This window comes from Leucopleurus acutus (assembly GCF_964270905.1).
Source record: "Leucopleurus acutus genome assembly, chromosome: 3".
Lineage (NCBI taxonomy): Eukaryota > Metazoa > Chordata > Mammalia > Artiodactyla > Delphinidae > Leucopleurus > Leucopleurus acutus.
Window position 1 is genome coordinate 106,693,159 of NC_139145.1, and position 27,033 is coordinate 106,720,191.

The 27,033-nt window shown below is 36.6% G+C and overlaps 1 protein-coding gene across 3 annotated transcripts; it reads left to right on the top strand.

The window, feature by feature from the left end:
* Positions 1-25,602, top strand: CCNH (cyclin H). Of its 3 annotated transcripts, XR_014326091.1 has the most exons (10): positions 8-225; positions 2,142-2,264; positions 10,613-10,686; positions 11,758-11,968; positions 15,336-15,499; positions 18,754-18,824; positions 20,841-20,952; positions 24,022-24,097; positions 24,663-24,779; positions 25,508-25,602. XR_014326091.1 is itself a non-coding variant. In XM_082836065.1 (9 exons), exons 1-9 carry the CDS (start codon positions 109-111, stop codon positions 24,699-24,701), a joined length of 972 nt encoding a protein of 323 aa, XP_082692191.1. In that variant the 5' UTR covers positions 9-108; the 3' UTR covers positions 24,702-24,773. The 3 variants fall into 3 exon arrangements, 2 of the variants coding, with proteins under 2 accessions (XP_082692190.1, XP_082692191.1); XM_082836065.1 differs by lacking the exon at positions 25,508-25,602 and having other exon boundaries at positions 9-225; positions 24,022-24,082; positions 24,663-24,773; XM_082836064.1 differs by lacking the exons at positions 24,663-24,779; positions 25,508-25,602 and having other exon boundaries at positions 1-225; positions 24,022-24,559.
* Positions 25,603-27,033: the final 1,431 nt, after the last annotated feature.

Sequence of the window (27,033 nt, forward strand, 5' to 3'; positions counted from 1 at the left end):
CTTGGGCTTCCGCGGGATCCTGGTGGTGGGTTAGCCGCTTTACGTTCCGGTTTTGTGCCGTTGGCGGTCTTCTCTGCAGACTCCCTGGGCCTTGCCTCCGACTTCACCATGTACCACAACAGTAGCCAGAAGCGGCACTGGACTTTTGCTAGTGAGGAGCAGCTGGCGCGATTGCGCGCCGACGCCAACCGCAAATTCAAATGCAAAGCTGTGGCGAACGGGAAGGTGAGGGCTCCGGCTGCCGCCCTTCTCCCTCGAGCTCTCTAAACTCTTGCCCGTTCCTCTCCCCCGGGACTTCCCGCGCACCTCCCTCCCACCTCCTCTGCGCGGCGTGCGTTTATCTGTTTAATAAACAGTGAGCACCTTGCTAGGTGCAGTGGGTACGGAGACGGACAAGGCCATCCATCCCCGTAATCGAGTGGCAGACAAAAATAACCAGTAACATGGCGAAGAAGACTTTGTAGCATGCTAATGTAGTGGAGGGAGGCTTTTCTTAGTGCCTGTTGTGGAGATGATGGGGAGAGGACTTTCCCGGTGGACAGAGCCACAGGTGCAAAGTAGGAGGCCAGAAGTTTCAGGGTTGGTCCCCGGAATGCTCATGATTGTGTGTGGCGGAAGCTGAGTATTTGTGTATGAAAGGTTGGAGAAGGTAAGCAGGGAACTTGTAAGCGGAGGTAAATAGTTTGAACTTTGTGATGGAGGAATAGGGAAACCTTTGAAAAATTTTAAATGGGAAATAAACCTTATCAGAGTCTGTCTTAGAAAGAGCTTTCTGGGAAGGAATGGATCGACTGGCTGGGGGCAGGGTGGAGGCAGGGGCATGAGAAACGGTTAGCACAAACCAATTGACCACAGGTGGTTTGGACTATATGGTCTGTCAGCCACGTCCTTCCTGTTTTACTTTTACCTGGAAGTCTCGTCTGTTTCATATCACTTTATTTTTGTGCTGCACAAAGTAGTGCATATTGTGCTAAATTCTGAGTATTTAGCAAGTGTTAGCTCATATAATCCTCATAACTACCCCATGAGGTAGATACTATTATTATCCTTGCATTACATCTTAGGAAACTACAGAGAGGTTGAATAACTTTCAGGTTATATTGCTGGTAAGTGGCAGAGCCAAGATTTGAAACCATGGAATCTAGTTTCAGCATTCCTTCTGTAAACCACAGTGCCATGCTGTCTCTATAAAATTAGCACCTGTGTTAATTTCCTAGGAAACTAGGAAAAATAACTCCATAAAAAAGTTACCACAAACTGGGTGGCTTAAAACAACAGAAATTTATTGTTTCACAGTTCTGGAGGCTAGAAGTCTGAGATCAAGGTGTTGGCCGAGTGGTGCTCTGTGCAGCTTCTTTTCCTTTTCCAGCTTCTGGTAACTCCAGGTGTTCCTTTGCTTGTGGCAACTAACTCCGGTCTCTAGCTCCATCTTTACATAGTGTTCTCCCTGTGTTTCTGTCTCTTCACATGTTCTTCTTATAAAGCTACCAGTCATATTGGATTAGGAGCCCATTCTACTTCAGCAGGACCTCATCTTAACTAATTACATCTGCAGAGACCTTATTTCCTCCCACTCTGAGTACTGGGGGTTAGGACTCAACATACCTTTTTTGGTAGTCGTAATTAAACCAATAACAGCACCAAATAGATATTTGTTGTGAAATTGTAGTATTTATCAACCGTGTAGTGTATTCTGTAGAGATTTTATAAAGATGGAGAAGAGTTAATGTGTTAAGGGTCAAAATTATCCTTGAGGCACTTGTTGATTTTTACCTCAACCTGTGTGACTTAATAACTGACTGAGAAAGGGATATTGTCCAACCATTGACAATGTGTATCTTCTTTTTGATTTATAAATAGTGACATCAAATCTGTGAACGTATGCACACACTCCTCATGATTGCTTATACATTAGTGAAGCAAATATTCAGCCGACATTCTGAGAAATTATGCAATTACAGTATAGTTTTAGTTTATTAAATGTTTTCTTAAAAGCTATTTTGTGTAATATTAGCAATTCTATAAAGAGAAAATGAGGGGTGGTATATTTCCCTTTGGTTGGAGATATAAACTTAATCTAGAAAGAGAAAAAAATATTAAGATTATCTAATTAAATTTTTGTTGTAACTTCTGACCCAAAGGTTCTTCCAAATGACCCAGTCTTTCTTGAGCCTCCTGAAGAAATGACGCTCTGCAAGTATTATGAGAAAAGATTATTGGAATTCTGTTCGGTGTTTAAGCCAGCAATGCCAAGGTCTGTTGTGGTAAGTTATAGTGATGAAGTATAATGTCCTTTAGCTAACTTACGAAATCTGTCTTCTTATAAATATTTAAATCAATTTTCTATCCACTTAAAAATGCACCTGAGTTATATATTTATATAAATATATAATTTATGTATTTAAGTTTTGTCACATATTTTTCAATAAAGGCATTAAATTATGAATTCCTATGTTGTATCTTACACAGTGTTTCAAGAATCATTCCATATCTAAAGAATTTTGAGGTCGGCTAGATAGGTCATGACATACTCATTTTATATAGAAAGAAAAAATCAAATTACTTTTCCTCTAGGTTCTCATGTGGTTGTTTCAGATGTGTGGTTCCGAGGACCCTATTTCTGTGTGTGTGTGTGTGTGTGTGTGTGTGCGCGCGCTGTGGTGCGGTAATGGTGAGGAGAAACAGGTAGTTAGAACTTTTTGGCTATATGGATTTGTGTATGCTGTCCCTGTAATTGTTCCTATTGTGTGTGTTTTTTTGTTTTAATTGCAGTATATTTGATTTGCAGTGTTGTATTAGTTTCAGGTGTACAGCAAAGTGATTTAGTTACACATATACATATATCCTTTTTAACATTCTTTTCCCATATAGGTTGTTACAGAGTACTGAGTAGAGTTCCCTGTGTTATACAGTAGGTCCTTGTTGATTATTTTATATATAGTAGCATGTATATGTTAATCCTAACCTCTTAATTTATCCCTCACCCCCCCACCTTTCCCCTTAGGTAACCATAAGTTTGTTTTCTAAGTCTGTAAGTCTATTTCTGTTTTGTAAATAAGTTCATTTGCATCATTTTTTTAGATTCCACATATAAGTGATATCATATGATATTTGTCTTTCTCTGACCTACTTCACTTAGTACGATAATCTCTAAGTCCATCCATGTTGCTGCAAATGGCATTATTTTGTTCTTTTTTGTGGCTGAGTAGAATTCCATGGTATATATGTACCACATCTTTATCCATTCATCTTTCAGTGGACATTTAGGTTGTTTCCATGTCTTGGCTATTGTGAATAGTGCTGCTGTGAACATAGGGGTGCATGTATCTTTTTGAATTATAGTTTTGTCCAGGTGTATACCCAGGAGTGGGATTGCTGGATCATATGGTAGCTCCATTTTTAGTTAGTTTTTTTTTTTTTTTTAAAGAGGAGAGTCTTATAACACAGTGGTCCCCAACCTTTTTTTTTTTTTTAAGATGTTGGGGGTAGGAGTTTATTAATTAATTAATTAATTTTTGCTGTGTTGGGTCTTCGTTTCTGTGTGAGGGCTTTCTCTAGTTGTGGCAAGCGGGGGCCACTCTTCATCGCAGTGCACGGGCCTCTCACTGTCGCGGCCTCTCCTGTTGTGGAGCACAGGCTCCAGATGCGCAGGCTCAGTAGTTGTGGCTCACGGGCCTAGTTGCTCCGCGGCACCTGGGATCCTCCCAGACCAGGGCTCAAACCCGTGTCCCCAGCATTAGCAGGCAGATTCTCAACCACTGCACCACCAGGGAAGCCCCCAGTTTTAGTTTTTTAAGGAAACTGCATGCTGTTCTCCACAGTGGCTGTACCAATTTACATTCCCACCAACAGTGTAGGAGGGTTCCCTTCTCTCCACACCCTCTCCAGCATTTATTGTTTGTGGATTTTTTGATGATGGCCATTCTGAGCTGTGTGAGGTGATACCTCGTTGTAGTTTTGATTTGCATTTCTCTAATAATTAGCAATGTCAAGGATCTTTTCATGTGCTTTTTGGCCATCTGTATGTGTTCTTTGGAGAAATGTCTATTTAGATCTTCTGCCCATTTTTTGATTGGGTTGTCAGTTTTTTGGATATTGAGCTGCACAAGCTGTTTGTATATTTCAGAGATTAATCCCTTGTTGGTTGCTTCGTTTGCAAATATTTTCTCCCATTCTGATGGTTGTCTTCTCGTTTATGGTTTCCTTTGCTGTGCAAAAAGCTTTTCAAGTTTAATTAGGTCCTATTTGTTTATTTTGTTTTGATTTTCATTACTCTGGGAGGTGGGTCAAAAAAGAAATTGCCGTGATTTACGTCAAAGACTGTTTTGCCTGTTTTCCTCTAAGAGTTTTATAGTGTCTGGTCTCACATTTAGGTCTTTAATCCATTTTGAGTTTATTTTTGTGTATGGTGTTAGTGTTCTAAATTTCATTCTTGTACATGTAACTGTCCAGTTTTCCCAGGACCACTATTGAAGAGACTGTCTTTTCTCCATTGTATAGTCTTTCCTCCTTTGTCGTAGATTAACTGACCATAGGTGTGTGGGTTTATTTCTGGGCTTTCTATGCTGTTCCATTGATCTATGTGTCTGTTAGTGTGCCAGTACCATACTGTTTTGATTACTGTAGCTTTATAGTATAGTCTGAAGTCAGGGAGCATGATTCCTTCAGCTCCATTTTTCTTAAGATTGCTTTGGCTGTTTGGGGTCTTCTGTGTTTCAATACAAATTTTAAGATTTTTGGTTCTAGATCTGCAAAAACTGCCATTGGTAATTTGATAGGGATTGCATTGAATCTGTAGATTACTCTGGGTAGTACAGTAGGTCCGCTACATATGAACCTTCAAGTTGTAAACTTTCAAAGATGCGAACGTGCGTTTACATGTCCAATCACATTAAGTTAGTTCACATGTCTGGCATACATTGTCATATGTGTGCATCCTCTACAAGTGGTTGTGCTTTTGTGTACTTTACAGTACAGTACTGTATAGAGTACAGTGGTACAGTATCTTTATTTCAAACCCAGGATGTCCAGAAGCAAGCGAAAAAGCAGTTGAGATGTAACTGGTACTACTATACTTTTCAAGGCACTGTACTGTAAGATTACAAATGTTTTATTTTTTGTTTGTTTTTTATGTATTATTTGTGTGAAAAGTATTATAAATCTATTACAGTATAGTACTTATGTAGTTTCCCAATCGTGTTAGTTGGGTACCTAGGCTAACTTAATTGGACTTAACGAACAAATTGGACTTGTGAACGCACTCTGAATGGAACTCATTCAGATGTAGAGGACTTAACTGTGCAGTCATTTTGACAATACTGATTTTTCCAATCTAGGAACATGGTGTATCTTTCCATCTGTTTGTGTCATCTTCAGTTTCTTTCATCAGTGTCATAGTTTTCAGAGTTCAGGTCTTTTGCCTCCTTAGGTAGGTTTCTTCATAGGTGTTTTATTCTTTTTTGTGTGATGGTAAATGGGATTGTTTTCTTAATATCTCTTTCTGATCTTTCATTGTTAGTGTATAGAAGTGCAAGAGATTTCTGTATATTAATTTTGTATCCTGCAACTTTACCAGTTTAATTGATGAGCTCTAGTAGTTTTCTGGTAGCATCTTTAGGATTTCCTAAGTATAGTATCATGTCATCTGCAAACAGTGACAGTTTTACTACTTTTCCAATTTGAATTCCTTTTGTTTCTTTTTCTTCTCTGATTGCCGTAGCTAAGACTTCCAAAACTATGTTCAGTAACAGTGTCGAGGGTGGACATCCCTGTCTTGTTCCTGATCATAGAGGAAATGCTTTCAGCATTTACTTTTTAACATCCTCTATGATGTTAGCTATACGTTTGTCATTTATGGCCTTAACTATGTTGAAGTATGTTCCCTTTATGCCCACTTTCTGGAGAGTATTTATCATGAATGGGTGTTGGATTTTCTCAAGCTTTTTCTGCATCTATTGAGATGATCATATAGTTTTTATTCTTCAATTTGTTAATATGGTGTATCACACTAATTAATTTGCAGATATGGAAAAATCCTTGCATCCTAAGATAAATCCCACTTGATGGTGGTGTATGATCTTTTTAATATATTGTTGGATTCAGTTTGCTAGTATTTTGTTGGGGGTTTTTGAGTCTATGTTCATCAGTGATACTGGCCTGTAATTTTCTTTTGTGGTATCTTTGTCTACTTGTGGTATCAGGGTGATGATGGCCTCATAGAATGAGTTTGGGAGTGTTTCTTCCTCTGCAATTTTTTGAAATACTTTCTGAAGGATAGGTGTTAACTCTTCTCTAAGTGTTTGATAGAATTTGCCCGTGAAGCCATCCTGTCCTGGACTTTTGTTTGTTGGGAGTTTTTTAACCACAGTTTTAATTTCAGTGCTTGTGATTGGTCTATTCATATTTTCCATTTCTTCCTGGTTCAGTTTTGCTTGATTTTACTGTGCAAAGAATTTGTCCATTTCTTCTGGGTTGTCCATTTTATTGGCATATAGTTGCTTGTAGTCGTTTCTTATGATCCTTTGTATTTCTGTGGTGTCCATTCTAACTTCTCCTTTTTCATTTCTAATTTTATTGATTTGAGCCCTTTCCCTTTTTTTCTTGATGAGTCTGGCTAAAGGTTTATCAGTTTTGTTTATCTTTTCAAAGAACCAGTTTTTAGTTTCATTGATCTTTTCTTTTGTTTTCTTCATCTCTGTTTCATTTATTTCTGTTCTGATCTTTATGATATCTTTCCTTCTGATAACTTTGGGTTTTGTTTGTTCTTTCTCTAGTTGCTTTAGGTGTAAGGCTAGGTTGTTTGAGATTTTTCTTATTTCCTGAGGTAAGATTGTATTGCTATAAACTTCCCTCCTAGAACTGTTTTTCCTGTGTCCCACAGGTTTTGGATCGTCATGCTTTCGTTTTCATTTGTCTCTAGGAATTTGATTTCCTCTTTGATTTCTTCAGTGATCCATTGGTTGTTTAGTAGCATATTGTTTAGCCTCCAGGTGTTTGTGTTTTTTACAGTTTTTTTCTTGTGGTTGATTTCTAATCTCACAGCATTGTGGTTGGAAAAGATGCTTGACATGATTTCAGTTTTCTTAAATTTATCTAGACTTGCTTTATGTCCCATCATGTGATCTATCCTGGAGAATGTTCTGTGTGCACTTGAGAAGAATGTGTATTCTGCTTTCAGGTGGAATGCTCTAGAAATATGAATTAAGTCCATCTGGTCTAATGTGTCATTTAAGGCCTGTGTTTCCTTATCGATTTTGTTTGGATGATCTGTCCATTGGTATAAGTGGGGTGTTAAAATCCCCCACGATTTCTCCTTTTCTGGCTGTTAACATTTGCCTTATCTATTGAGGTGCTCCTGTGCTGGGTGCATATATATTTACAATTGTCATATCTTTTTCTTGGATTGATCCCTTTATCATTATGTAGTGGCCTTTTTTGAATCTTGCAACAGTCTTTATTTTAAAGTCTGTTTTGTCTGAGTCTTGCTACTCCAGCTTTCTTTTGATTTCCATTTGCATGGAATATCTTTTCCCATCCCCTCACTTTCAGTCTGTATGTGTCCCTATGTCTGAAGTGGGTCTCTTGTAGACAGCATATATATGGGTCCTGTTTTTGTGTCCATTCAGCCAGTGTGTGTCTTTTGGTTGGAGCGTTTAATCCATTTACATTTAAGGTAATTACTAATATGTATGTTCTTATTGCCATTTTGTTATTGTTTTGGGATTTTTTTTTAAGCTATGTACTCTTAGATGGAGTTTGAATATTTTTTAAAATTAATTATTTATTTTTGGCTGCATTGGGTCTTCGTTGCTATGTGCCAGCTTTCCCTAGTTGCAGCAAGCGAGAGCTACTCTTGTTGCGGTGCATGGGCTTCTCATTGTGGTGGCTTCTCTTGTTGCGGAGCACGGGCTGTAGGCACACGGGCTTCAGTAATTGTGGCACACGGGCTCAGTAGTTGTGGTTTGCGGGCTCTAGAGCGCAGGCTCAGTAGTTGTGGTGCACGGGCTTAGTTCCTCCGTGGCATGTGGGATCTTCCCGGACCAGGGATTGAACCCGTGTCCCCTGCATTGGCAGGCAGATTCCTAACCACTGCACCACCAGGGAAGTCCCTGGGATTGTTTTTATAGGTCTTTTTTCTTCCCTTCCTCTTTTGTTCTCCTCTCTTGTGATTTTATGACTATCTTTAGTGTTGTGTTTGGATTGCTTTTTCTATTGTAGATTTTTGGTTTGTGGTTACCATGAGGATTTGGTATAGTAGTCTACACACACACACACACACACACACACACACGATTAAGTTCCTGGTCTCTTAATTTCAAATGCATTTCCAATATCCTTCATTTGTATTCTCCTCACAATTGCTACTTTTGATTTATGTGTGGATGATTTCCTACCTTTATGTTTGCTTTTACCAGTGAGCTGTCCCATTTGTAATTTTCTTGTTTCTAGTTGTGGCCTTTTCTTTTCCGATAGAAAAGGCATTCTTTTGGCATTTTTTGGAAAGCTGGTTTGGTGGTGCTGAATTCTTGTAGCTTTTTCTTGCCTGTAAAGCTTTTGATTCCTCTGTCGAATCTGAACGAGAGCCTTGCTGGGTAGAGTATTTTTGGTTGTATGTTTTTCCCTTTCATCACTTTAAATGTATCGTGGCACTCCTTTCTGTCCTGTAGAATCTCTGCTGAAAAATCAGATGATGACCTTATGGGGATTCCCTTGTATGTTATTTGTTGCTTTTTCCCCCTTGTTGCTTTTAATATTTTCTCTGTCTTTAATTTTTGTCAGTTTGATTAGTATGTGTCTCATTGTGTTCCTCCTTGGGTTTATCCTCTGTGCTTCCTGGACTTGGGTGACTGTTTCCTTTCCCATTTTAGGGAAGTTTTCAGCTATAATCTCTTCAAATATTTTCTCAGGCCCTTTCTCTGTCTCTCCTTCTGGAACCCCTATAATGCGAATGTTGGTGGACTTAAATGTTGTCCCAGAGGTCTCTTAAACTGTCCTCATTTCTTTTCATTCTTTTTTCTTTAATTTCTTCTGTGTCAGTGATTTCCACCATTCTGTCTTCCAGCTCACTTATCCACTTTTCTGCCTTATTTATTTTGCTATCGATTCCTTCTAATGTATTTTTCATTTGAGTTAAGGTATTGTTCATCTGTTTGTTTGTTCTTTACATTTTCTGGCTCTTTGTTAAACATTTCTTGTGTCTTGTGTGCCTCCATTTTTTTTCCAATCTTGGATCATCTTTACCACATTACTCTGACTTTTTTTTCAGGTAGATTACCTGTCTCCACTTCACTTAGTTGTCCAGCTGGGGTATTATTTTGTTCCTTTGCCTGGATTTGTGTATTTTTGTTGATAGAAAATTAAACTGAAATTTAAAAGCTGAAAGATTAAAAAGGGGGAAAGGTGCATAAAATATTTTTCTCTTATCTCACAGATTTGTTGTGAATATCAAATATGAAAGTTTTGTCTTACGTGAAAGTAGATCATACATTTTAAAGTTATACTAAGTGAATAATTTATGGCCCAGAAAAGAATAAGCTCCTAGAAAATATTCTCCATTTTTATAGTTGAAAAAACTGAAGTATACTGAAAATACCAAGTCCAAAAGTATTCATAGTGTTTTCTGTTTTTTACTGGACCTTTATCTAAGAGACCTGATTCATGAAAAATTTTAGATGTGCTTGCTTTCTATTTCCAGATTTGATCTTAGTCTTTTCTGATAAGAAACCAGTAACACAAGGTGGTAGGTTTAAGTGATCTTTTCAGATGAAGAAACTGAATCCTTGAATGAACTTCTTTGTGGAATTTGTCTTTATATAACTTGCTTATTTATAACTGTTAGTTTTGGTTTTTGTTTCACATAAAATGACAAAACTAAACTTTTAAAATATTTAAAAAGAAATGTATTTTTTTCTATTCTAAAGTAGATAAATATTTATTTCATTGGTTCTAGCCAAATGAAATAGTTTTTAAAAAAGTACAGGCAGACCTTGGTTGAAAACAGCCCTGTCCCTTATTAGATTTGTGACCTTGAACAAGTCAGCTAACCTCATTGATATTCAGTTTCTTTTTCTATAGAGATAGCAGTACCTCACCAAGCTGTTACAATTAAAATAAGATGATAGTTTTATACTTGGCAAGAGTGTGGCACATGGGGTGCAGTCAGTAAATGGTAGGTGCTGCTTCTCCTGTTTGGTGTGGCTGCAGGTTAGGTCACAGAACCGGAGTGGATTTAGAGAGAAGGCTCATTGCCCTGACCATGTTATTCTGCCAGTATTTTACTAAATGGACTGCTTAAGCTGTGATCATTTGTATAAATTATACAAATATATATATAATTGTGTAAACCGCCCCCCCCCCCCCCCAGTTTTAAAATTAAGCCAGTGACCATAGGAAGGATAAGCCAGGATAGGTGGGGAAGGACAACAAAGGCTTGGCTGTGGTTTTTCTGTTGTAATTTATCACAATTTATTTTGACTTAAGAAGTAATAAGTTTTGGGGTTTTTTAAGGTGACTTTTTCAAAGAAACCTTGGCATAAATAAGTTTTTTTTTAAATACAAAATTTAACTTGTATGTGTGAATAGGTTCTGATAATATATGTATTTTTAATCTTAGGGTACAGCTTGTATGTATTTCAAGCGCTTTTATCTTAATAACTCAGTAATGGAATATCACCCGCGGATAATAATGTGAGTATAAGTCTAATTTATTGATTTTCATTTAAGAAGACTTTTATACTCTTTGAGCATGTGTGTGTGAAAAAATAACTTCCTAATAAAGGGTAATTTAGACTTTCATTCTATTCTGAACTTAAGATCCCTCCTGATACTCATTAATATACCTGTATAATTCTTCCTTCCCTGTAATACTGATGGCATCAGTTTTGGCACTTGTCCAAATTCAAATTCTGTTTTTCTTAAACTGGCTTCCATAATATCCCTTTCTGTTAGCTGAACTTGTCTTAGCCCATTTGCTCTGAGAATCATTTACGGTAACTCCTCTTCCTGTACATCCCGTCAGTTTACAAGTCCTATAGTTCCATAGTCATTTCACTTGAACAAAGGTCTGTTTTGTTTCTGCCCTCTGCTAAGCACTGTGCTTATCATTAAAAATAAGGATGAAGTTAGTATGAGACTCATCAAAGAACTTGCTGTCAATCGTGCTGTCCCTGTATATTTTCTCTTTTTCATTTCCATTTCTACCAGTCTAGGTCAGGCCCTTGTTACTTCCAGTCTTTGTTTTTGTGGTAATCCTATTACTACTAATTTCTCACTCTGAAATTTATGTAGTAGCCATGAGAGTTTCATAGGTTTGTTCCTGAGGTAATAATCCCCTATTTAAATGTCCTTGGAGACTTCCACTGATGGCTTTCCATAATGTTTCTTTAACACCTTTCTTCTCAGGCCCATATGTACATATGTGTGTACTTTTTTTTTTTCTCTTCCATCTATATTTCATGATGCTGAGTACCCTTATTCTTCAGTTATTTTGTTTTTCCAGATACTTGGGCTGAACTATATAAAACTGGCATTAAGTTACTAATGATTGAATGCTGTGGCACTGTTATACAGTTCAACCTAATTTTTATAGTCTCCGTATGGATAAAAAGATTAAACAGGAAACTCTCTTTTTTTAAATCAATTTCCTTAGTTGTCTAGTATAGTCATTTGTGAATATTAGGCAATTTTAGAACATATTTTAGAAATATTTTGGTATTTCTCAAAGTATATACATATCCTTCCCCTTATTTTTTCCTCTAGGCTCACTTGTGCATTTTTGGCCTGTAAAGTGGATGAATTCAATGTGTCTAGTCCACAGTTTGTTGGAAATCTGCGGGAGAGTCCTCTTGGACAAGAGAAGGCACTCGAACAGATTTTGGAATATGAACTACTACTTATACAGCAACTTAATTTCCACCTTATTGTCCACAATCCTTATAGACCCTTTGAGGGCTTTCTCATTGATTTAAAGGTAATCTTGCTGACTAAAGTAAACTGGTGGAGTAAACTCCTTTGCTATTGTTCTTTAACCAAAATAATCAAAACTTTATTATAACTAGTAATGATCCTAATTGTTACACAGTTAGGCTTGCTAAAATGTGTTTGGCCTGGACTTCTAGGGCAATAGTTCTCAAACTTCAGTGTGCATCAGAATCACATGGAGGGCTTATTAACTGAGAGTGTCAGACTGTAGTTCTTGAGCTTCTGATCTAGTAGATTTGCAAATACTGGTCCAGGGACCATAATGAGGACAATTGTAATGCTTTTAAAGACTTCAGATAACTCTTCTAACTCAAGTATACTGTCTTGGATCTTCATACATACAAAATTCTTAATTTTTTTTTATTTTATTTTTTTTAATTAATTAATTAATTAATTAATTAATTAATTTGCGGGACGCGGGCCTCTCACTGTTGTGGCCTCTCCCGTTGCGGAGCACAGGCTCCGGACGCGCAGGCTCAGTGGCCATGGCTCACGGGCCCAGCCGCTCCGCGGCATGTGGGATCTTCCCAGACCGGGGCACGAACCCGTGTCCCCTGCATCGGCAGGCGGACTCTCAACCACTGTGCCACCAGGGAAGCCCAAAATTCTTAATTTTAAACTACAGGATTGCTAAGTGACTTCTATTTTTAGGGCATTGTGAACTGAAGTCAATATGTGGGCATCAAAAATAACAGTAAATAAATGTTTTGTCAGAACATTGACAAAAGCAGCTTGTTTTGTTTTGGCCCTGAAGAAGGACTTTAGATAGTGTGAGTTAAGTGAACAGAAGTCAAAAACTGGTTCATTCATCTTGAGTGGCCAAATTTGGGTGCCTTCTATATGTCAGACATGGTGCTTGAGGATGTAGTCAAGAACATTTATAGGCCTTACAGTCTAATGGGAAAGACAATCGTATATTCAGTGTGCTAAGTGTTAACAGAAGGGGAAATACAGGGTACTTTAGAAGGAGATAGCAGATTGAGAAGAAGGGGAGACAGTTCTGAGAAAGTGTAATTTGAAGTAAAATTCAGAGCAAGAGTAGGGATTGGGTGGTGGAAGAGCATCCCATTCAGAGAGACTTTTCTGGTCAAAGGCCCAGACTTAAACTATGGTGTACTAAAGAACCTAAACAGAACTTAGAGGTAAATGGGGAGGACTGCCACGGAGTGCTGCCTGAGTGGAAGGCAGAGTGTAGACTGTGGAGGTAACATTACAGATTTTGAATAGAGCAATGGGATGCCAGTGAAAGGGTCAAGTCTGATGAGTGGCGTGATTAGGTTTGCAGCTATAAAAAACATTTTGGCAAACTCACGCATCAGCCTGTGTCAGATGTTTATTGCACACCTGTATGTGTCAGGCATAACGTGCAGAATGGATTCGAATGGATGAAGGGATACCAGTTGGGATGCTGTTACAGTAGTTCAAGCAGAAAGACAGCGGTTGGTTTGACTCATGAAGTGGTAGTGGGTACAGAGAGAGCTTCTTGGGCTTTAGAATCAGTAGAGCTTGGGGAATGATTGCGTACAGAGAGCGAGGACAGTGGAAGAACCCCCAGGTTTCTGGCCTGAGCGTATTGGTGGATGGTGGTACACTTATACAGGAAACAGTGGCACAGGAGAGATTTATTGATGGTGGTGGGGTAGGGATTTGATGAATCTGGTTTGGGACATGATGAATTTCCATTGCTTGCAAGACATTCAGGTTGGTACATATTTGTGTCTGGAGGCCAGAGAAGATGGCTAGGCTGGAGGCATAGATTTGGGCATCACTGCTGCCCCAGGAAGATTTAAAGTGGATTGGCCATAAGGACCATTTAAAGGGTAGCTAGAGAAAAGTAAGAAGCTAGTAAGAAGACTGAAGAATATCCAAAGAGGTAGGACTTTTGGAGAAGTGAAGGGAAGTAGAATACTTTTAGAATATGATCGGGGAAGCTCTCCAATCCTGCACAGAATTCAGGCAAAGTAAAAGTTGACATTTGCTAGATTTAGTGCCAGAAAGGTGACTTGCGATCTTGGTGAAATTAGTCTTCTTGGAGTGTGAAGGAAAAAAACAGATTGGAGCTGGTTGGGGAATAGAAGGTGAGAAAACAAGTGTGTATAACTTGGATTAAACAGCTTGTCTCTGAAGTGGGAAAAGAAGATGGGATGATTGAGAAGATGAGGGAACTGCTAGAAGTAGAAGAAAGGAACAGTTTTTTGTCATGTTTTATTTTGCATGAGAAACTTTAGAACACTAGTAGAGAAAGCTTAATGGAACATATGTGGCTCAAGTTTTCCTTTGGAGTGTGGTAGAAGAGCCTGGCATGGGATTTTGAAGCAAGGTAGAAAAACTGGCTATTTCTCTTAACGGAGGGAAAGAGGAAAGCATGGGTGAGGATAACGTTATGTTTGGGGATTTGGCCATAGCAGGAAATACAGTGTCTTTGTTATCAACAGAGATCATTTTCTGAGAGCAGTGGAGTTTCTGAGAATTATCAAAGATATTGAGTCAGGTAGAAAGTGTTTAACATAATCACTGAAAAATGGGAGAATACATTTTCTGTGGAATATTTTAGCTAGGCAGTGTTGAGAGCCTTGTTGAGGTCAGTGAACTTGAATTTATAGTAATATTACCAGACCTGTTGGTTGTATTGTTTTCTCTAGCAGCACCCAGAAATCTGGGTATAGTTGCAAAGCAGAAGGTTGGTTGAATTCGACCACTATTGAAGTTTTGCTGGAAATATGTTGGCAGCATACTGGGGCAGGGAATGGAAGAGGGAAATGAGAACCAGTGGACACTGGTGAGTAGAAGCAAGTATAGGGATAAGGAACCAGAGGTCCTGAGGAGGAAGTCAAAGAACAGCTGTGAAGTAACTGAGCAAATGTACGTACTGGGAAAGGGAATGCTGTGGTCAGAGTAGAATGTTGGATTTGTCATATCAGGTCAGGCATTTTGGGATGACAAGACCTGTGTGTGATAGTACAGTTGACTCTGGCTATTTTGTTTCAGAGTATAGAAAAGATTTCTTACTGCTTTGGGACTTGAATGTAGATATCTGAAATATATTTGAGGGTTTAGGATTTAGGGTTCATTTTAAAGGGTAAGAATGGTTAGAAAATAGGGGATCATCCATATTTCTTGGGCGTATACTAAAAATAGTTCTGTAATCAAACCAAGATTCATTTCCCAAAAGTAAACTTTTAGTAGAAGGAATTTCAAATCAAAATGAGGTGGTACTTTGGTTTCTAAATGTGATCTTACAGGAGTTACTAAAAGTATCCTGTGTCAAGCACTTTCTGGTTTATAGGAATAGTTTTGTACTGTTATTACTCCATGAGACTCTCAGAAGTGATAACATTTGCAAACTTTCTTTCTAGACTCGCTATCCCATGTTGGAAAATCCAGAGATTTTGAGGAAAACAGCTGATGACTTTCTTAATAGAGTTGCACTGACGGATGCTCACCTTTTATACACACCTTCCCAGATTGCTCTGACTGCCATTTTATCTAGTGCATCCAGAGCAGGAATTACTATGGAAAGGTATTATCTTGTGTTTTAACTTAGATTAGACTCAGTCCCTCAGTTTATTCCTTCCTGGAGTACCAAGTTTTTAAGTAAGGTTCACTTTGTAACATTAGTCCTTCATATCTCCTGTGGTTGAGCGTTGTTGAGGGCAACTGAGGGAAGAAATGGAATCACCTTTTAAGGAAATATTTTAAAATTCAGTAAAATATTTTTGAGCTAAGAGGATCCATTTATGACTGAAGTAGAATTAAATCAGGTGATCCTCAAAAGACTGATAACAGCTATCAATATATGGCAAATTTAGAAGTTTTATGAACTGGTAAGCAGCATGAGTGCAACAAATACGTCTGCCTTGTTTTATCATTAATCTCCTGCTGTGGAGCATGTATGGCACATGGAATTCAGTAAAGATTTGTTGAATGAATAATACTTCAGGGAATGTCCAAATGAATTTTAGTGAGCTACAGATACTAATAGCTGATACATAAGTGCGCACTGAGAACCAGGCTCTGTGATAAGCACTTTACATGAATTAAATTCACTTGATTCTTACGATAATATCTTGTGTGAAGGTTAATTACATATCTATTATATTCATTTATAACTAACTCAAGCACAGGCTAGCAGTAAGTTAGACTTTAAAAATCTTCACATTTAATTTCTTTCTAGCGATTTAATTTCTGTATACCTTCAAAGCTCTGCTTGATTCATTCATAGAAATAGCTGAGGAGGAAAGATGATAAAACTTTCTAAATTTAAACTTTTCTGCATGTTTGTAATCCCTCGTCTGTAATTTCATAATCCATTGATACAGTGGCAGGAAACATGAATAGATGTGATTTAGTCTTTATTCAATTGAATGGGAATAGTTTTAGGTTTCTTTGCAGAAATATTAATGTTACTGATTACATGATACTGCCCCAGAATATCACTGAAGTATTTCACATTTCATGGTATATACACCATGTTAAGTTTCTAAGACATGAATAATTCTGAATTTCAAAACAAATCCAAGATAAAGGATTGTGGGTTTGTATTTTGTTTAATTTATGGTATGACTCTTCTGTATAAACATAGCTCACCAACTGTATATAAGTATATACATTTAATCCCAAAGTGATCTATACCTTCATTTATTTACTAAATTTAATTTATGGTATGCCTCTTCTGTATAAACACAGCTCACCAACTATATGTAAGTATATACATTTAATCCCAAAGTGATCTATACCTTCATTTATTTACTAAGCAAACCTTTATGGAGGTTTTTTTCTTACATTGCCTTCTGTGTACCATGCACTGTACTATACTGTAGAAATATAAGAATGAACAAGCTATCCTTGTAGGAAGGGTGGCCATACAAATTGGTACCTATGGAGTTTGCGGGTTATGGAGCTTCCATAGTGTAAGGGAAAAAGCCTCTTTTTCACAATTCAAACAACCAGTTGTTTGCTTAATCTGTTTAAGCATTGTATCTTATGCAGGTATATGCTAATTTTTCAGTGGTGAGATTTTTCTTATGTCAGTAGAGAGGGATGAAGTATCCTAAGGTCCAAATTAGAGTGTATTTCATCTTAGAAGTTTAGTTAGTTATAATTTCAGATAGGCAGGTGAAAGTGAAATTGTGGTACCTTGGGCTCATTGCAAATTGAATACACTTTTGTTGCATTCCCAGGGACTATAGACATTTGGGCATTTTTTTCCCTTGAGGAAATGCTTTCAAATCATTTTTAGCTTCTGAAATCCTTTGCAACTTTTGAGATACATGGAAACTGCCTTTATATTTATTACTGATTTCAAAAGGGGGGGAGTCCTTGTGCTGTTGTTATATTCTGAATGAGGCTTTAAGATTATTAGTCATAGAATGTTACACTGTTGTTGATTAGAGGTTTCTTCTTTTTCATTGGATTTAGAGCTTTATTTTGCATCTCCTAGTTTGACTTCTTAGGTAGTGAAAAAAAAAAAGATGTCAAAAGTGTGAGGAGTTTTAGGGAGAAAAGTGAAAGGAAAAAACTAATTGTTATTTTGAATTACTGATAACAAGAAATGTATTAGTTGTTAGGGAAGGTATTTTTATTTATTTATTTTTTTGCGGTACACGGGCCTCTCATTGTTGTGGCCTCTCCCGTTGCGGAGCACAGGCTCCGGACGCGCAGGCTCAGTGGCCACAGCTCACGGGCCCAGCTGCTCCGCGGCATGTGGGATCTTCCCAGACCAGGGCACAAACCAGTGTCCCCTGCATCGGCAGGTGGACTCTCAACCACTGCGCCACCAGGGAAGCCCTAGGGGAGTTATTGATTTCCATATCTAAAATGAAACTCCCACAATAGACGATGAAGATGTAACAGCAAAGGTAGTTATCAAAACTTTGTAATGTAGTTTAAATGATTTTGATAGTTTAAAAGACATACAGCAACAAAATTTCTTAAAGAATCGTCTTTCTAATTTTTGTAATTTTATTTCACCCAAGAGAAAAATTAATAGCTTTTATTACATTCATGTTTGAAAGATTACGTTGCCTTGAGAATCTGTTCACTTGGGCTTTTATCAGTTATAGATCAAGTTCAAGTATATAAAACCTCAGAGTAACTAAAAATTTAAAAATACAAATTACATTTTTATACTGTCATTAGTTCCAAGAAAACAGATAATTGGGCTTTATGTACATTTATGGAAGAGTATTAACACCTTTGATCTGGACTTGATGCAAAAAAGATGTAATAGATTTGTAAAGCGTGGGGTGATGTTCTTATTGGTTTGAATACCTGTTTGTCCCAAGAAGAGCAATTATAGTTAACATGGACTTGATATTAAGGGGAGAGAGAATCCTTACTAGTGCCAGGTTTTAGCTCTGCTGCTACCTGACTTTATTCATAACTTCTCTGTCCCTGTGACTCAGATTCCTCACCTGTAAAATGAGTGAGATTAGACTCATAGGTCTAAATATTAAACACTTAACATTAAAAGTATTGAGTATTGCTCCTGTTAGTTTCATATCATTTTTTCTCTGAATATATTATGGAAATTAAATTAACTTGAACATTAAGCGTTTTGAATCTAGTATAAATTGTAGTAAATCCTTAAGACTGTAAGAGATACAGATTATAGTTTAGTAGAGTTCAAAGTATTGTTATTTAAGTTTTAAAGTAAATTTATTTAAAAACTGATCTTGATGATGAAATGAACATGGAGGAAAATAATTTATGTCATATTTTCTCAAGATGCTATATGTGTTCAATAGATTTAAATTTTTTTCCTTTCCTTTCCAGTTATTTATCAGAAAGTCTGATGCTAAAAGAGAACAGAACTTGCTTGTCACAGTTACTAGATATAATGAAAAGTAAGTAAAACAGAACACTTTATAAAATACTCTTCTATCACAAAGCTACTTTCTAAGTAAATAACATCCTGGTATTTAACTTGAGATAACAGATTATTGTTTAGATTTACTTACATTGAATTATTGTATCATGGAGGCATGAAGGATACATTGGTGAAGAACAAATAGAAGGTACATGAAAGAAAGTAGTTTTTACACAGACCTTTTTAGGAAAGTGAAAATATAATCAGATTCAGAAAGGATTGAGATTCAAAACAGGGTCCTTTTAAAGTATACCCAAATATGATGAGCACTGAAAAAGATCTCAGGGAATTAAAGCCTAATTAAATTTGAAACTTCCATTTTGTAGGTAAATTAGCTTTAACTAGTTAATATGTGTCATTTGCTAGTTCTGCCAGTATTTTGAATTTGGCCCAATGAAACTGACTTCAGGCTCTTGGGCTTCAGAACTGTGGGAGAATCCATTCTGTTGTTTTAATAAGCCTTACTAAGTTTGTGGTAATTTTTAATAGCAGCCTCAGGAAACTAACACAGCTCCTCACAACAAAGAATTATCCAGCCCAAACTAGTGTCAATGCTGAGAAACACTGTCTTAAGGGTTTTTTTTCTTCTTTCACTTTTTAAAAATATAGTTGGTTTACAGTGTTGTGTTAGTTTCAGGTGTACAGCAAAGTGATTCAGATTCCTTTCCATTATAGGTTATTACAAGATATTGAATATAGTTTCCTTCGCTGTACAGTAGGTACTCGTTGAGTCAGAACCTCCATTAAACTGGTTGGCCAGGTTAGCCAGTCCTTTCCATTTTCATACTTGCTCACGTCACGCTGCATGCTCATGGCTACTAGACTACTCGTTAGGGTTAAAAACAGTGTGTTTGTTTGTTTCCAAACCTTTTGTGCCAATTGTCCTTGTTAATAAAATCTGTGGTTTAAATACTGAATAAACCAATAAAATATGAGATTGAATATCTTGATCTTGGATGACAGGGAGTACTTCTTACATGTTTTATGTTTCAAAAGTCAACATGCTTCAGGGTGTGGAAGTATCATTTCTTATTTCTTTGCTTGAAATGATCTTTGATGCCTTCCCTCTTTGAGAAAAATGGATTTGTGATTTACGAATCATAAGGTAGGTTTTCAGTTATACCACTAGAGGGTTCACTTCCAAAGCTAATTGCAGTTTGGCCATAGACATTTGGATCAGGGAATTTAGTAGGTAGAAGAGGTCTTAAAGGTAACTCACTGTGCTCATTTTATAGCTGACAGTTTTATTACTGATTTTGTCTCAGTACCTTTATTTTATTCCATTTGTTTTAGTACAAAGTAAGAATAGCTCTTGATAAAACACTCAGAGCTTTAGCGATATTAAGGTATCTTATTCATCATTTTTCACACACAGATATTGTCCTAAGGGTGTTAAGTCACTAGTATTAATTCAGTTGCAAACACTGCTTTATTTGCATTATGAAATAAGTCACTCATTTGGAGCACGTGGCTGGCTAATAGTAAGCCCTGGATCTCTCATCATTTCCCTAATAAATCTTGACATGTTTTTACTAAGCATCTTCCCTTCATTACATGTTATGTAATAATGGTTTTCTTTGTAAATAAGTAGTACACTCTTGGTCTACCATCTGTAGGATAGAATCTTATGAATCTGGTGGGTGGCAGGGAACAAAGCATGTTTACTAAATCATGTAGGGATTTTTTAAAAGCCTTATTAAAACAAAGCAAAAAGCGACCATGGTAGGATTTAAAAAAAATACTGACTAGTAGAGCATGCTTATCTTTAGGCTGTACATGATGTGGGCTAAGCAGCAGACAGCTATAATAACTTGAACTAGAAGTATGGTGTTCAGTGGATTTTAATGTGGAACAGTATTAATCCTGGTAAGAATAATCCCATTTCAAGAGTGTTTTTTGTTCCCAAAACTAGATGGGAAAACATCATTCAACTCCCTTATAAGAACAAGGCTTTTTATTATCTGGTATAAATCCTTTTTTTATCTCCACATAGGCATGAGGAACTTGGTAAAAAAATATGAACCACCCAGACCTGAAGAAGTTGCTGTTCTGAAACAGAAGTTGGAGAGATGTCACTCTGCTGAGCTTGCACTTAACGTAATAACGTAAGTAGATGTGAGACTGTTAATTCAAGAATAGATATAATTGTTACTGTCTCCAGCTAGTCTTTAAATTACTTAATTGGTAAATGTTTGCTTATGTGGGGAAAACTGACTTACCCATTAAATCAGATTTTTTTTATTGACTGGAGATTTCTAACAGGATTAAACACGAGATAATAAATTACGAATTTGGCTTTCATAGTACATTCTGCTCCTGCTATGATTAATGTGTTCTTTGGCTTGTGGGCCCTGTCCTGTTCTGTTACTCCTTGTGGGGTCCCGTGGGCAGAGTTTTCCTAGGGAATTCCTGCACCTCTTCTTGCCCTTTTAATCTTTCGGTTCTCTGTAGGTCTGGTATCTCCTCTGAAGAACAAGTATACTGTTCCACACTTATTTCTGTTAGCTAGGGTGGGGAAACTTGGCATATTTTCTCTCAGTGGTAACTTTATGTTGAAGACAGAACCAATGGGAAAATGTGCTGTTCGATCTCTTCTTGCAGCCATAAGGGACACTGTTAATGTGTCTTATTGATTTGTAGGCTGAATGTGGAAATCACCATTTTCAGATTCTTTATGCTTTGCAGTTGGAAGGATTTACTTAACCCTTTTAGACATTTAAAACAATTGAGGATATGGGCAGGTATAGGAATGGTAAAACTATTATTTTCTATTCTGTGGAATTCATTTTGTAAAATTTACTGGGGGTTAGCTCTGGCATCTGAACAGTAAGATGCATTTGAGATGTTTTTGATCTCTAATCGGGGACTGTATCCTATTGCGTAATGTATGAGAAGCCAGAACAGCATTCCAAGGTCTTCAAATCAGGTACACATGACTCAAATTCTTTAACTATAAAGTTGTAGTAGGAGAATATCCAAGGACTTATCAAGTGTGCAACATATGGGACTGTATTATATTTGTAGCTGTAACTGTAAAACATGGCTTAGCATAGAACTTAAAATTGGTAAATTTCATTCCTGGGTTTCAGTGGTAACTAAGAGGAAGGAAGGAGTGGTGGCAGAGAGGTAAAGAAAAATGTTGACTTTAATGAATGAAAGTATTAAAGCACTGATTTATAATCTTTTCACATTGATTTTGAAATGGGCTTAGACCAGGCATTGGCAAACTATGGCCCATGGGCCAATCTGGGCCACTACCTGTTTATAGTAGTAGTTTTATTGGAACAGAGGTACACCCAGTAGTTTGCATTATTGTCTACTGCTGTTTTCACACTATAGCAGAAGAGTTGGGTAGTTGTCACAGAAACTGCATGGCCTACGAGGCCTAAAATATTTACTCTCTGACCTTTTCAAAGAAAATTTTGTCAACCTCTGAATTAGACCATTGAACTATTAATCCTACCTATTAATCCTACCCTTCCACCTAGGTAATGGACCATAATCCAAAATTCCTAATTGCCAGAATTTACATCTTACTCCAGGTGACCATTTGCTTTGCACTGTGTCAAGCAAATCTTGCATATCTATGAGTACTTGAGGGGTGCTTCTCAAACTGTCTGTAAAGGACTGTTGGTTTTCTTTTTAACCCATTACAGACCTATACTTCTGTAAAATATAACAACCAATTACTTAGAAAAACAAAATAAAAAGACATAAAAAATAAGCTTAAATTTTATTAGAATCAACAGTCATAAATTTATCAAATTGCTATAAAAGTTTCTAAACATACACTTAATTTCTGTACTTATCTCATTGCACACTGGAAGTGGTTCATGGAGCAGCAGCATTGGTCCATGGACCACACTTATAAGTACTACTTCAGGGTAAAATATCTTTCCTTTGTCTTTAAAATTCTTTTATCTTTTTCAACACACAATAATATATTGTCATTATTAAAGCCAGTTAATACAGGTAAACCAAAGTTCTCTTTGACCAAAACCTAAATTCCAGTTTCAGCTGAGAGGTAACATATAGTTGGTGTTTTACCTTTGCCAAGCTTTTCTCTGTGTATGTGTATATGAAATAAGTTTTCTTTTCATTGTTTTCATATAAATTGTATAACATTTAATAGTATCAATCTTTAACTTTTGCCAGTCTGGGTGAAAAAATAGTATCATGTTGGTATTTTAATTTGCATTTCCCCTAATACTTTGAAGCATTGATATTTCTGTGTTTAACAATCATTTGTGTTTCTTCTGTATTGCATAATTATAACCCGTGCCCAACTTTCTGGTGTTATTTTCTTGTAGTTCTTTTTATATACTCATCTTTCTATATATATCATACAGCTATTTTCTTCTATTGTTTCTTTCACTTTGTTATTTAGGCACCTTGTCTTTTGCTTCACACTCTTATATCTGAACACCTTTCTTACCCTAAATTAATCAATATTTTATTTTGCCTTTTGTTCAGTTGTAAAAGCAATTTACAATTGTTTGTGCCTGGTTTGAGGTAGAAATTTCATAATATTAATTTTTGTTCAAATAAGTTAACTGTTGTGCCAGCCATTTAAAAATATTTCATGATTTTTTCTAGTTATTTTAAATACTCATGTATTACAGATTAAATCCCTATATATACTTTGTTGTTTTTTGCCTGTCTGCTCTGATCATTGGTACTTTTAACTCTTTGCTGATAGTCAGCCCTCTGCATGTGCAGATGCAGAGCACCAACTGTCCTGCTGCCATTTTATATAAAGGACTTGAGCATCCAGGGATTTTGGTATCTATGGGGGTTCCTGGAACCAATCCCCCTCATACCAAGGGATGACTACCACACTTTTAATTACTTAGTTTACATATATAGTGTGTGTTTTGATGTTAAGTGGGACGAGCTCCCCACGCTTCGTTCTTTTTCAGATTCTTTTGCTATTTTTGCAGCATCTTTCCCAGGTCAGAGTTTGACTTGATAAGCTCCATGAAAATTTTTTTAGAATTTTAATTAGAATTGCATTGAATTCAGAGGAATTTGAAAGATATTGTCTTCCTGTCCATAATTTTTTACCTCTTTCCCTTTTTCCAGGCTTTGTTCTTCAATAGATGTATCTCATAGCCTTGCTAGCTTATAGATTGTTGCCAGTATAAGATTGCTTGTTGATGGTTGCTTAATTACAGGAAAAAGAGGAAAGGTTATGAAGATGATGATTATGTCTCAAAGAAATCCAAACATGAGGAGGTATGTTCTCCAAAGGTAAATTTTAAGTTATCATTGCTGTATATTCTGGTACAACCATAATGTTAGGATTTTACTGTTCCAGAGTGCAAGCATTATAGACAGAGGTGTTGGGTATTGGAAAGCTTTCATTTCTTTTTTTGCATCCTTTATGTACATTGTCCATTATTAGAGGAATTTTTCTCACTTCTGTCTTGGCCTGTTCTGAAGCAGTATAATAATTACTTGATGAAGAATCCCTCCTAAGGTCATAGAAGGCGGTAGGGATATATTTTTAGATCTTCAAGGATTCTTCTCCTACCTTGTTTAAAAAAAAAAAATTGTACCTGGCAAGTCAGATAAAAATGAATAATCAGAGGCAGAAGTTCACAACTGTAATGTTTATTCCTGTCACTGGACTGGTCTGGTGAGACCATGCCATATTATTATAAGGTTAAACTGCTACACATTTTCCTGGTTTATTTACCTTTTATAATCAGCATAGCGAAAGGAGAACATTTTCCTAAAGGGAGGCAAGAAGGTAAACAGTACTGGTTATGCTTCAGTATAATGTTATCCTTATAACATTTTCTTTCCTTCTTAGGAAGAATGGACTGACGATGACCTGGTAGATTCCCTCTGACCATCTGAAATTGATTTGTCAATGCTAACTACTCAACAGAAGGATGAAGCATATCTGGCATTTAACTTTAAAAATGAAGTAATGTGAAAGCATCAGAATATATTAAACTTTTCTATTTATGTTATTTAAAAGTTTTTCAGGGTAGCTTTATGTGAAATAAAACATCTTCAAAGGAGCCAGAATAGCACCTGGTTTGGGTAATCTTGCCCCACCATGACTAATATCAAATCAGTCTTTCTGTGGTAGCCAAATTAAAGCTGTAATTTATTTGCCTATATTGTTTATACAAGATGTCATTAAGCAAACTTATCTTTTTCTGAAAAGGCACCACAAAAAACAAAACTTAGTTACTAGTCAGTTTTAAAAGTGCTAAGGAATGTTGGCTACTATAGCATTTATTCAGTTATTTAACTGTGATCTTACTCAGCTCCTAGAGTTGGAACCAAATTATGAAGGTCTGTCAGATTGTTTCTGGAAAATGGGGTTGAAGGAATTCTGGGAAACTCAACTGCCCTAAATCTGAGTTTTACAGATGCAAACCTCTCCTCAGTGCATCCCAGGATGTACTTTTCCATAAAGTGTAGGTACCATTTAATTACATTTCAGTATTTGAAGGTAGTATTTATGTATATCCTTTAATAATGCTTTATATTTTAGGTTTGCGTTGTTTTAATTTCCTTCTCACTGAGGAATAAAAGTCACGAAGTGTGATTTTATAAAAGTGGAGGGGAAGAAGCCGAAATTGACAGTCCTTCACTGCAGTCCCGGTGAAGCAGTGGTCCGAATTTATCTTGTTTCTTTTTTAGGTCACTAAAGTTTGGCGTCAGAGCAATCTCTGAAAATTTTCCTACCCAGCCCCTTTAAAACAAATGTTTAGAGGTTTCATTTCATCATTGACCAGCTAAGTTACTCCAAGGCCTACAAAGGTAAATGACAAGTTTCCTATTCCAGCTTAAGAGATAATAAGCATGTCATTAAAATTTTAAAAAGCAGAGTGTCTTTAGGTTTGTGGGGTTTTTTTAGAAATAAAAGGCAGGAGAAGCAGTTCAGATTGAGAAATGGCAGGTCAGCATGGTTAAAACTGAGATGTGAGTAGTGGGAGAGAACAAATTGCTGAGCACTAGAATCTAGACCTTTTTGCATATTGTTGAAATGTTTTCGGAGATGTCCGTATACCTTTTAGTCTATCCTGGAAGGAGACCAAATGGCATATTATTGTCTAACTGAAAAGCAGAGGGGAAAATATGGAATTGGGTTGACATCAAGAAAAAGCACCTGGTGTGTTTGTGTTTTGCTATCACTGTTCAACTGTGATCGCAGCTACTTCAGGGCTAGCTACCTCTATATAAATAACAGCATTTAATACTTGCAGCTTACTGAGGGTTCACAAAATTTCTGCATAGTATAGTTTTAACACTTTGTTTCTTCCTGTATTTTAAGCATTAAAGTGTTGCTCTTAGAACCTAGGCCTTTAGAAAATTTTTTTTTAGTGGGGAAATGCTTTTCCCAGTACATCCCTGTCTGGCTCGCCTTGTATGCCTTCCCTACCCTGCACAGTTATGGAAGGGAAAGAATCGTTAACAAATACATAATGGAATCCTTCAAAAGAGACCATCAGCCAGAAAAACATCTCAAGTTTCATCTCCCTGGGCCTTGCTCTGGTACTAAATTTGAACTGCCCCTAAAAGGAGGAAGAAAATAATGAAATTAAATGTTTAGCTGTATTTAGACAGAAGTAATCAGATATTTATGATATCCCCTTGGTTTTATTTTAACTTAACCCTTGTGAATACTTCACAAAAATACACATACAGAAGCAAATAAAACTATACAGTCAAACTAAATATCCAGCAGATACAACAAGTAGTCAGAAGGGCAAAGATGGATAGCTGTTCAGTGGCTGATGAAATTGTTTGCATAATTTAAAAAATCAACTTGGAATTAATGAATACTTTCAATGAAAGCATTCTAGGGTTTTTAAACATATATAAAAGAAATCGGTAATCTATAAAACAGTTGAATGGGTAACATGCGTTGATCAGTACACAGTGACCAATAATATTTATTGAATTCAAACTATTTACTGTTGTAAACATTTAACAAAAAAGCATTATGAGATCTAAATACAGTCTTTGACAATTCGAACAAAATAAGTGGTATGTTTAAAAAATAAAGCTGATGAGCAATAGATCCATTCTATATATTTTCTTTCAACAGTTCCAGCAAAGAGAAATAGCAGTTATTTAAAAAAAGTATACAGCAAAGATTGTTCCTATTGTAATGGTAAACTCTGGAAACTGTAAATACAAATAAAGTCATTGAACAGTCAAAC